The 12,710-nt window shown below is 43.0% G+C and overlaps 1 protein-coding gene across 1 annotated transcript in view; it reads right to left on the bottom strand.

The window, feature by feature from the left end:
- The window catches only part of DMRT1 (doublesex and mab-3 related transcription factor 1), a 54,121-nt gene that overhangs the window by 24,206 nt on the left and 17,205 nt on the right, over window positions 1-12,710 (bottom strand). Inside the window, exon 3 of the mRNA XM_085213612.1 lies at window positions 8,926-9,209. Within this exon, the coding sequence (XP_085069738.1) occupies window positions 8,926-9,209 (284 nt within the window). The remainder of the gene's footprint in view (window positions 1-8,925; window positions 9,210-12,710) is intronic.

The raw sequence follows: 12,710 nt of genomic DNA, 5'->3' as shown, positions 1-12,710 counted from the left end.
ATCTACCATCTGCTATTATTTGTTCCAAAACTTTACAATGTAACATGGCAGGGGGGTTGGAGATTCATGATCCTTGAGGTCCCTTCCAACCCTGGCCATTCTGTGATTCTGTGGCCACATAATGCTCAAGAAACCAAAAGCAGCCAAGTTTTTCACAAGATGATTTTCACGAGCAAAGTTAGTGCTAGCTGATTATATCTCCCTAAGTTTTCTGGGCAGTGAACAACTGTAAGATGGGAAGTTTGTATGAGGCACAAAGATAGCAGTGACAACAGCAAAGCATGTCAACTACGCTGCAAGATGTCACTTCTGCAAGGCAAAGTCCTCTCTGCCTGCATTTCTACACACAGTCCCACTGCCCTTGCTGGGGCAGGACTACGGGCAGCATCCCATTCTTAAGATGTTCACCTCCTCCTCCTGCACATTTACGTACATACAGCTAAAAAAAAAGATTACCTGATGGAGATGGTGATATCTTAGCTGTAACAAAATGGAGGGAGGGCTCCCCGGCACAGAAACCACCACATTCTTGCTTGCATTTTCTGCAGAGCATATGCAATGACCTGTTTCCTTTCAGACCTTTTTTTCAGAGTTTTTCTCCATTTCTTAAAAAACAACTCACCTAAAATCTCTGGATTCAATGAATTATTACTACTATTATTATTAGTGTGTGGTAGCTGGCTAGCAAGAGACATGTTTTATAATCTTATTACCCACACCAAGTCTATGAACCACAGTCCAACCGACAGCCAGAAGCTTGGCTCTGCAAAGAATATGCTTGTGTATTAACCACTGAAGAAAATCTAAAAGCTTTTGGTTTTGTTTTATTAAACTGTTTAGAATACACACCACAGTAAATCTGAACCATAAGGTTTCCTTTTTATAGTGCTTAGCAATCCTATTCTACAGTAACAATAAAAAAACAACCAGTCATAAAAATTCTTGACCTTAGTGCTGCATTAAAAAGGGGGTTTAGGAGATGATTACCCAGTGAGAAGGGGCACTGGATCTGTATTAACTCCCGCAGCTCTGCTGAGTCCTTGCACTTTTTTTGAGTGCTACAGCCAGAAAGAGAGTTAAAAAGAAACGAGAGGAAGCCAGTGGCTACATGGGTTGTTTCTAATTCAGGGCAGTGCAGCCTTCCAAGAGCTGGAGCTGGGTGCTCTGACGGGTACTGCTCCACAGGCCATTTCCTGAGAGAGCATCAGGGTTTCAGCTCCAGGTCATGCATGGATGACAGAAGAAGATGCCTTGCCCTCTGACATCTCCTGCTGACTTCATCACTGTCTCCCATGAGGTCAAAACAGGCAAGGGCTTGGATGGCCCCATGAACTACTCTGATCTGTCTTACCATCAGCTACACTCCACGATAACAAGGGGTGCTTTTGGTTGTGAAAGGGCGTAACACAAATTCTGCATACTCTGCCTTCCAAACAGACACCTTTCATCAAGCAACCTCACGTCCTCCCACTCCCTCCTCTCCTCTGGCAAGCCTGGCAGTTACACCCATGGCTGCCCACAGTGCCTGATCTCACAGCACTACTATTCTGTCTCCCTCATCTCTGCCCTCATGAGGCCTCACTTGTAGAATTGCATCCAGGTCAGAGGTGCAAGAATGACACAGAGCTGTTGGACTGGGTTCAGAAGAAGCTCACAAAGATGATCAGAGGGCTGGAGCACCTCTCCTACAAGGACAGGCTGACAGAGCTGGGCTTGTTCATCCTGGAGAATGCTCAAGCATTCTCCTCACTGCAGCCCTCCAATACTTGAAGAGAGCTTAAAAAGAGAACAGAGACTGATATTTTACAGTCTGATAGTGATAGGGTCAGAGGGAATGGTGCTAAACTAAAAGAGGGGAGATTTACATTAGAGATTAGGAAGAAATTTTTCACTGGGGGTGGTGAGGCACTGAACACATTGCCCATCCCTGCCTCATCCCTGGAGGTGTTTGAGGCCAGGTTGGACGGGGCCCTGGGCAGCCTGGTGTGTGGGAACATGAGTGGAAACCTTGCCTACCTCGTCTACCTAGCATTCCCTCCAGCACCACACCACTCATGCCTTCCCCCAAGCCACAAGATGAACAGCTGATTCACCTCACTGACTTCAGGGGGAGGGCACATGTCCTCTGAGAAGCACACCTGGATCAATCAGCATTTATAGGTTCTTTGAATAGTACAACAGAGTGTACTTTCAGTAACTTATTAAAGGACATATACAAGCAGCAATGATACACTTAAGACCTATGAACAAATAAAGAGGGCCTTATAAAAAGAACGTGCATATTGGAAATTCCTTCTCTGTCTGCTTGCAGAATCAGTATGGGGAAACAAGAAGCAGCAATTTATCCACTAGAAGCATAACTATAGAGCCAGTGCAGCTCTATAGCAGTGTCCAACAGTGATACAGCATGTATCAAAAGCCTGAGGAGCACAAACAGGATGCCCCTGCATTGGTTCAGGACATTCCAGAGAGCCCTGCGAAAAAAATCTTCTGCACAGCTGGAGGGAGAGCAGGATGCTTCTCCCAGATTCCTGGCAGCATCTGCACAACCTCTGAACATCTTCCTTGTGGAGGAATAACCACAAGGAATAAGCAAAGATGGTAGTGAACAAAAAGAGAAGAGGTGAGGCAGGCACAGCTGTTGGCTTGCTCCTTCTCCCAGCCCTGGCAACAAGAAAATGGCCTACCCTTCCCGGATGGCTGATTCCAGACGGATCAACCTATGGCCAATTCTTTATTTGTGGAAGCTGCCAGCTGCAACCACCTTGCAAGCAAGCCAGTGATACACCTAGTATGATCTGAATATCTTGCAACTGATCCTGACTACAGGCATTATTCTCAAGATGAAAAAGTATGAAGTCACAGATGCTAGTCCTGGATGACAAACAGTGACAAAAGTATTCAGAACAACAAGAGGTCACAGTCTACCACTATGATTTGGATGAGCTCTATAAAATAAGTTGGCCCATGCTTTCCTGGCATCTGCTTCACCCATGACTCATCAACACCTAAGTTAGAACAAAAACAAAAATTACTGAAACACCACAGGAACTCTGTTAAGAGTTTGCACAATCTCCTCCTTGGTCTTAAAATTAAAGATAATTTTGAGGGCATAGAATCGCATGTTGCATTTATTTCAAGTTAATTAATTTGCAAGTTAATTAATTTGCAAGTTAATTTTTACTGCGAGGTGAGAAGACAGCTGCTGGGGAGGAGAGCAGAAGGCCAGATGTTAAGGACTTCTGTTCCATCACCTGGCTGTGTGACCTTGGGCAGGACAACAGTTCTGTGCCTCTGTTTCCTAAGCTGCGAAGCAGAATGCCACTGCTTTCCCACCTGTAATGCTACTGCCCGTGAGCCGACCCTTGCAGACATGGCTGCACTCAGACTGCTCAAGGTGTTTTTGTTTCATTCATAAAACCAACTAAGCACATTTTACAGTGTGAGGAAAAAGAGACTATGACACTCTGTCCTGACTTCCTTTGATTCTAGCATAGAAAATACAGAGACATCTATATCTGTCCCTCCTTGATAGACAAACCTAATTAACCTTTGCTATTCTGTTCCAACCTATTCTTTGAGACAAAGGCAGTGACCCATAAACAATATGTTACCATCAGAATCTCAACTGCTGTGACATCTAGAGATATAGCCCTATCAGCAGTATTGGAAAACAAACTGCTTAGATTAGCTCCTCCAAGAAATATGGATTACATTCATGTCACACATGAGCTGTCAGAAACATTAGGATACTTTTAGCATAAATCTATACTGTGAAGGGTATGTTATGAATACAGTATATAATACACTGCTTATGTATAAAACCAGGATTGCGTCCGGTGACTTGTGCAACGTATATGTATGCACACATCCACAAAAACACATATTTACACATTTCACATGTATTTCTGGAGAGTTTTCTGCACTGTTCTGTAAGAAGCCCAGGCTTATTGGAGGGAAAAACTGAGCCAGAAACAGGTTGTGGAAACCAAAAAGAGCAATCCTCTTTACAAGAGAAGTAGCTACCATTAGAGTTCAGATTGCTAGTTGCCCTTTCACAGACATGTTTCCTTGGACTTAGGAAAAGACAGTTTTGCATGTCGGTTTCTTCTCAAGAAATCCTTAAAAACTGTTCTTTAATTCAGCCACGTGAATTATTTCACTTCCAAATAATAACAATATTAGAAAATGTATTCAAATTTCTCAGTGTGACTCTGTGTTTTTCATAGTTTTGCTCTGAACTGTTTTAAAGAAGGAATTAAAAAACAGTGGTTCTGGAAGTGAAAACTAAGTGCATTAAAAAAAAAAAAAAAGGAACAAGAAACTAAGCAAAAACCTTCAGCATTAAGCAAGCTATATTAAATTCTGAGATTTGTCCAAAACCTTTTGGCCAACCTTAAGCCTTGCCCTAAGAAGGAATAACAGGAGTAATTACCAGAGTAACACAAGAAAGTCCTGCGGTGGTGCTCAGTTGTGGGGGCACATTCAGCACCTTATAGGTCTTTAGTGGTCTGGCTGCAGGAACCAGCAAGGTTTCAACAGTTTTTAGGGGGACACCAATGCACAAGGAGTCACAATTATCACATGCCACCAGTGTCACTGCCACCCTACAGAACTTAAATCTGATTAGATTAGGATTTTGCCATCCAGGTTTTTGTTTTGTTTCTGCGGTTAAAAAACAGACTGGAGCCACCTCAGCTTTTTCCAGTTACACTCCCTGTGCAGGTCAACAGATGAGTGCCAGAAGCATCAGCTTCTGCTGCGTATCAATACACTGACTTCTGATACTCATGTTAAGGAGCTCATTTAACTTGTTTAATTTAATTGGACTGAATGTGCATAAATTCCTGTTGTAACGAACTATAATTAGAGATACGTGGCAGGGTCCAGCTGCCCACAGAGAAGGAGAGGGAAAGGAGACACACAGTAACCACATCTGCTATACTTCCTCTCACACCTAAGCCTGTGTTTTCTTAAGATGCAACATCAAGTATATCCGATCATCTGCTTTAGAGCTGGGAGAAGCAGCAAAACGTGTCTGAAGAGTTACAGCTGAAGCTGTCATCTTCATTACATTTATCAAATCATGATGGATACAACTTCTGGTGTAGTTATATACAAATGAATAAAACCCACACAGAAATATCTCAAAAATGTACATCTCTACAAATCCACTGAAGTACACGAGCCTCTCTGCAAAGAACAAAGACTAATGAAATTTGACATTAATCTACATTAAAGATTCAGTGATTCAGTTTATTTCCCAAGGCTCAATGATGCATTAATCCCCATCTCTTCCCACACACGCTCACACGTTTCCTCCCTGACTTTTGTCCCTTGCTCCTTAAATTCTCCGACAGCAGACAGCCAGGCTGCTCAAGGCCTGCCTGCACCCAGAAGTTACGTTATTTTAAGTACGCAATTCCCCTTGCACTAGCAGCTGTTCCAGGACAAGTGAGCACCTGCCAGCTCATGAGGTGGGAGTCTTGTCCATACTGCCTGAGCCCTTCCATCAAGCAGAGAGCTGGCTTGTGCCCACGCACATCTACTACAGCCCAGCAAGCTGCATGGCAGGCATTGTGCAGCATTATTTGGTTAAAGGAGGAAAAAACAAAAACCCTACCAGAGCAGTCAGCACCACCAACCACACGAGCAGACCCATAAATGGAACAGGTTAAGAAAATTTTTCTATCCCAAAACAAACCTATCAGTACAGGCAGTCCAGCAAAAATGCTCATGTAAACGTAGCTATGCGTTTTCTCTATAGAGAAGCAGCCTGTGTAAGTCTGCCAGCAAGCCCCTTCAAGGTGTAAACAAGGTTTCTTTCTTTTCATAGATTGTGCTTTAAAACTCCCTGAAAGCCCTCGCTGTACTTAAGTATCACATTTCTGTGATCTTCCTTTGCTAATTTAACCATATGCAGCAGCTGAGATCTCATTCTTCTTACAACAAAATGTGTTCAGGACCCCAAAGAGTTTTCAATTTCAGCACTGCCACGCCCACTGCCATCAACTATTAGTAGCCTAGCACTCACTGCAAAACTTTTAATAATTGTTTGTGCAGTGCTATGCTGGCATAATGCTATGCAAATCCTGTGATTCGTAACTCTCCCAGCAATGACCATCTTTCTTGCAGATCAGTCTCTGAGAAATATCATGTAAGAGACAGGACACCGACCCTGAACTAGACTTAGTGCTTCTGAGCAGCAGACGTGGGTTCTGGTTTCAGGCCATTTAGAAGCTGGGGAGGTGTTACTGCTGCAGGCAGTAAGTCTTACCTCTAGCCCCTCTGCACAGACTTCTTATCACAACAGTATTAGGAATCCCATAACATTGGCCTAGAACAAATTCAAATCAAGGATGAGATTACAGTAAATTTATGTAAATCATGTAAAACATGATTTCTCCTGCAAACTGGAAAGCTGGAAATAAGCACCTGAGGATTTGAGCCTGCTGGTGGAAGAAAATCAGTCGTCTCTGACAACAATCACATTTTTCCCTTATCAACTCCTTCATATGCCTCTAATTGGAATGGGACCCAAGTGCAAGTTAGCTACAGGTTCTGCAAGGTGAGAGTAAAAAGCACGGAAAATAGGCAATTGCATTTATTTCTTTAGTGGGTATCCTCAAGAACAAATGTAGTGAAATGTATAAAATGTCTATGATGCTCAGTCTTAGAATCATAGAATCAGAAAACAAGTCATTTTTGAGAGATCTAGATGACCATCCAAGATGCAATTCATAGAATCACAGAATGATAGAATCCGTAGCATTGGAAGGGACCTTTCAAGGTCATCTAGTCGAACTCCTCTGCAATGAACAGGGACAACCACTGCCAGATGGGGTTACCCGGCGCCTGATCCAGCTTCACCTTGAAAGTCTCCAGGGACGGGACACCAACCACCTCTCTAGGCAACCTGCTCCAGTGCCTCACAGTCACATTAAAAGCTAATGGTAGGTGTCAAAAGTTCGGTAGGTGTCAAGAAACAGGCAGTCTCACAGCAAGTTGAAGGGCTCTAGGCCAGGACTTACTCAAGTGCTTTATCTTCAGATTAAGTCAACAGAATTGACAGGACACCACCTTCAGTCCTACACTTAACATATAATAACACGTCCTCACGGGTTCTGATCCACTGTCAGTACATATCATTTACTTTCCTATTTGCTAATTAAGCAAAAGCACACACTCTTCTATTGCTTGGAAGACTTGTGAAGCAAGGCACTAAGCTTGCAACAGCTTTACTTTCACCACACAGAAATACACCAAACAGTCCCTCATTTGTGTAGCATCAGCATCAGGCTCTTCCTACAATAACATCATGTCAAAGCTTCAGAAAAATAACTTTCATATCTGAATTACTGTGTTCCAATGTGCGGGGTCAATGCCAGAACACCGTAATCAGAATTAAACCTAAAGAAGGACTGCCAGCTTGCCCCATCACAACCCACAGAATCCTATTCACACCTTGCTTTGACTCATTTTTCCCCTGGTCTGGTGACCAAATTTAGCAACTACAGAGGCTGCTACCAATTAATCTTACTGAAAAGATGTGAAGGTCATTGTGGTGAAGACAATCAATGCACTGAAAAAAGAAAGCTCTTCTGTGAGCTAACACAGCTGAAGGAATGGAGATACATCTTCTCCCCATGCAACTGGATTCATGTTGAGAAAGGGACATGAAATAATACTAAAATGAAAGGAACATGAAATAACATTAAATGCAGTCTGCTGTAAAGCCAAGATCTTAAAATTCATGGCCCTACCAGCTGCTGCCCCAGGAGATTCCTCCTTTTCAGGAAATTAAAGGTGTCTAATGCTGAGAAAGCCTGACTTAAAGTAATGTGACCTGGTAATTGTAATTAAGCCCTAGTCTCAGCTCCAGCTTCTCAGTATTGGAAGCTAAAATGTCCTTTGAATTGCTAGAGCAACTCTGGTCACCTAAGGAGAATACCAACTATTTCCTGCAGCAAGGAGATTTGGCAGATGTTTCATTCTGCTTTGTGGAGAGGTTTCACAGCAGAGCCCTCGCAGAATGCAACCTGCACCTCTTGAGTGCCTGCTTTCTACAGGAGATTCTCCCTTTTCCTGCTCTCAGTTAAGGGACATGGACATAGACAGAGGAAGAAGCTTCCTGAGTTGAATTTCAGACATGCCTAACTGCAGCCCAAGGCCAAACAAAGCACTCATGGTCAGGGGAATGACTTCAACTACTCTGACAAGAATCCCATGCTTTGGTAATTTCCTCTTTATCCCAATCTTGTAAAAGTACTGAGTGGGATGGTATAATTATCAAATCCTAGAGAGAGAGACCTTACTTGAATTTATATACACTAAGAACTCTGAACTGGCATAAAAAGCCCTGGTGCTAATCTATCAGATACAGCCTGTGACTTGATCTATCAAAGCTGAAATCCCAAGCCCTACAGAGGACACTGCCAGAATACACCATTAACAACAGTCCACGCCACATCCAAATGACAGCCACCAGTGCTGCAGAGTATCATGATCTCTTGAACTTGATGGGATGAGCTACTTCAGTACTCTGGATGTGAAAACTGAAAGATTAAAAAAGAGGTTGCTGAAGAGCAAAGCCTCTCAGAAACGACACCTGAAGCTCCTGGGATGCAATGATGAGTAATTCTGGAGTTGTTTTTTTTTGTTTTTTGAAAACAGCCCATCATCTACTATGATGTAGATAAGACAAAATCAACTGGGTGCCTTTAACCTGTGTCTGCAATGTTCTGCCTAAGCTTTACATTGCACTCCATCAAACTCATCCATTTTGGCTAACTTTCTTAGAGAGGGTCCCAATCCCATCCCATAATCTTGTTTTTGTTTTGCACTGCCATTAAACCAAACACACAGAGTCATTATCAGCTCATCATCCACTTCACTCCTCCACACAATACCTCCATAACATCGTACCTGCCATTGTTTTCCTGACTGGCTTGACATATATGTTGTTGGGAGGCTTCGAAGGCTGTTTTTCATGGCTGACCCTACAAACGTACCCCCTGTCTCACTTGAGGAAGGCTCACTGGCCACTGCCATTTGATACTGGGAGTAGTTGTACAGGTTGTTATAGTAAGGATACAGGGATGGCTGGTAAAAACTGCTGTAGTAGGTGGAGTCCACAACCAAATCAGACGTGCTCTCCAAGTGCCCTCTGGTGGGGATGGAAGGGATGTCCTGAATGAGCATCCGTCCCTCTGGAAAAAAAAATAAAAAAAATTATGAAACAGGAGGCTCCATAAAGAGCAATATAATCCACCCTCTTGTGAACTATACACCACTGTACACCACTGCTCCTCCTGAGGGCTGGAGAGAGGGTAACATGTAGGAAGAGGTGGAAGCTGAAAGAGAAACACTGCTGCATGTCTAGTGGAGGCTCAGGTGGGCTGATGATCACTCAGAGCTTGAGAACATCACTTCTACACATCGCAGGCTGCAAAGCAAAATCAACTGAGAATTAAGACAATATGCTGGGTCCTTATGCAGCATAAGCTGGTCCCATGACGATTTACACTAGCTAATGATGCAACCTGCTACTCTTTTTGAATGACAACTGCATGCCACATCTCTGAAGTCCTTGGAAGTCAATTCCTTGTTACTGCAAAACGCTTTCTTTACTAATCCCTCTCTGCCTGGCATGCTGTAGGCAAGAAGACATTTTCTCAGCATGTCTTTAGAACTGGCAAACAGCCGCAAAGCTAAGCAAAACCGCAGCGGAGAATGCACAGCACTATCAGCCAAGGTGCCCCAGCAGCCCACATGCTAGCCCTGAGCAGAGAGGCCCTCAGTCCTTGCCAGCCCCCATACCCAAATTTAGCTAATGTTTACCTACAAATTCACAGAGCAGAACAAGCTCCCACACCACTGGCAAAAGAGGAGGAGGGATTACACACGACTTGCTGCCTGCATTCTTCAGTGCCTCTGGACTGAAGGCCATCCAGCTACACTCCCGCAGCCTGTTTAGCAAAGGCCTACTTCTACTGCATCTCTCTAAGGAAGGCGAGCTCCTTGAGGCTGCCTTAAGTCCCATTTTCTTCATTTCAGTATCAACTGCTGCCCTATGATACTTTCAAGGATGAAAAAGTTCTCACGGTATTGCTTTGCAGCCTAGTTCTGACACACTCCATCAGCTGCCCATCCAAGCCAGGTAAAACAAACAGCAGCTACAAGCTTAGAATCTCTAGCCACATAGCAAACACACATTTATGAGAGCTCCTCTGAAAACAATGCCTCCTATGTTATGATGTTGGCCCACTACAACAGAGGCAGATGTTGGTGGTACAGTAGTAGAAGGTGAACTTTCCCACCAATATTCCATTACATGTTGTTGCTGTGTGACAATGGCAGCAGAGGAGCTGTCTGACAGAACACTGTCTGATGTGGAAGTGCGTATGAAGCACTGTCACTGAATTCCTTCATGTGGAAAAAATGGCACCTAATGACACTCGTTGACACTTGCTGAACTTTTATGGAGACCAATCAGTGGATGCGAGCACAGTGAGGTGGTGGATGGTATTTCAGTAGTGGTGACAGTGACAATGGGTCAATTCCACGGTGGTGCAGGTTTTGAGGAGCATAGCATGCAGACTCTTGTTCTTGTTTGTACTAGCAAAAATGAGTACCTAATGGTGGTGGCAATGTCAAAAAATAGAGCTTTGTAGCTGGGAATTTGCTCTATCAAATAGTATTATTATGCTCTTTGTATCTTTTGTAGTTTCCATGCAAATAAATAGGAGGCATTACTTACCAAGCAACCTATGTACATGCTTTTCCTTATCCAACTCTATGATGAAGGGAAAAAGGATGTGGATTAAAGAAAGGCAATGAGATCTCAAAGGTTGTCAGTACGAAGATGAAGCAGCATCGAGAACAGCCACCAACCAAATAAAATCTCTGAGAGACAGATGTCAGGCAGGTCTTGTTTGTTTCATATTGGTCCTTTCTTTTTCTATCTGTGTACCTTGGTTACTTACCTGTAAAAACAGTATTGAACATTTACCAGCCTCTCACAGTTGGAGTAAAGTTTCCATGGTACTGTGTATTAAGCTGTACACTAGATCCAATGAACAGTTTTATCAATTACTGTTGTTCTATGATGCCACTTTTTTCACTTCTTCAGCTGTAACAAAAACTATCTGCAGTCTTGAGTAGTACCATTCCGTGTTCAGCTCTTGCTGATTTTTTGCTGAAATCAATGAACTATGCACATTTATTAGCAAAAAGTATCCTGCATCTGATTTTTTCACCACCCATCCTTAAGAGCCCACAGTGCCACTAAAGACTTACTGTTTTAGTGCTTTCGTATTTTAATGAAATTTTAACATGGATGACATTCTGCTTCAAGGCCACTTTGTCTGCATCTTTGACAAAATCAGAACTTAGACCACTGTCACAGGCAAGCCAGCAATTCTTCCTGATAAATCAGAGCACCAGCCTGACTCCTTTCCCCAGGGTTAGCTCATGAATAATGCTGCAGTACAATTCTACTGCTTTTCATGCTGTAAATTAGAAGACAGAAGTAAAATTTTTCCTGCTAGGATACAGATTTCACATGAGATGGAGATACGCGAAGTCTGTATGTTATGCTTCACATATATGCAATCTCTTCTAAAAATCTCTGCTAAGCCTTTCCATCTGCTATATGTCATTGGAAGGAATAATACTTTCCCTTAGGAATATTACAAACACAAGAGATAAAAGGAAGACTGGGCCTCCCTAAACTCAACCAAGGAGAACTATCCTGAGATGCAGAAGAAAATGAGAATGTAGAAGAGTTTGCTATGCTTGAAGAAAGCCCTTTGAAAATATTTCATAGAAGAGAGATCTGCTTATAATCATCCCAAAAATCATAAAAGCATCCTTGATGTCTCTGTGATGTTCAGCTGGATGGTAGCGCTATGGTTGCTTCCTATAGAAAAAGCAGGGGTGGCAGTCCTTTGCTGCATTAAGTATGAGAAAAATAAGCCTTTTGCCTTTTATCTCTTTCTACCTCCTACCTGTAGTTGGGGCCACAATTACTTGCCACCAGATGTGTATAAGTGCTTGGTTGCTGCCACTCATTTTTCTTTTCCCTAGCTGTGGAGCTGCCCCTAGTGGTTCAGAACTCAGAAACAATGGAATCCACAGTCCTTGTATAACATTCCTGACACACATCCAATCTGAGCTATGGCCATACCACTGACATGAGCTCCTAGCAAACAAGAAGAGAAAGCAGAAGCCATGAGAAAAGTTCAAGTGAAGAGATAGACAGCACCAGTTCAGTACTTATGTGATGGAGCTGTGAAGATGACCAGAATTTATTCTTCCTAAATCCCAAATCACATCATGATCCTGGAGATGGACTGGCAACATTCACCAAAGAGCAAGAGAAAGCTGCCACATGCCACAGTTCACATTTTCTTTCTGAACTTAAGAGATGAGTTTTTCTTTGATGTCATGTGACAAGTCTCTGCTTTTGTTTGGTAGCATCTGGAGAAGATTCAATGCTTCACCTGGAAGAAGAGAGACATTTCATACAAGACATGGTATTTATGTCAACCACACAGACATGTCAGGCAAGTTCAGAGCACTCCACAGGTATTCTAAGCACTCACAGTTTTGAACAAGGTTGCCAGTATTTGCAGCTCTTCAATGACTACGGGCACAGGGTCGAGAGCCATGCTGCAATAAAGCGCCATGCTTTTACACCTTCAGGCTGG

The sequence above is a fragment of the Meleagris gallopavo genome, chromosome Z (assembly GCF_905368555.1).
Source record: "Meleagris gallopavo chromosome Z, MGAL_WU_HG_1.1, whole genome shotgun sequence".
NCBI classification, from domain to species: Eukaryota; Metazoa; Chordata; class Aves; order Galliformes; family Phasianidae; genus Meleagris; species Meleagris gallopavo.
The sequence above is the reverse complement of the archived record's forward strand: the minus strand, read 5'-3'. Positions and strand labels throughout refer to the sequence as shown.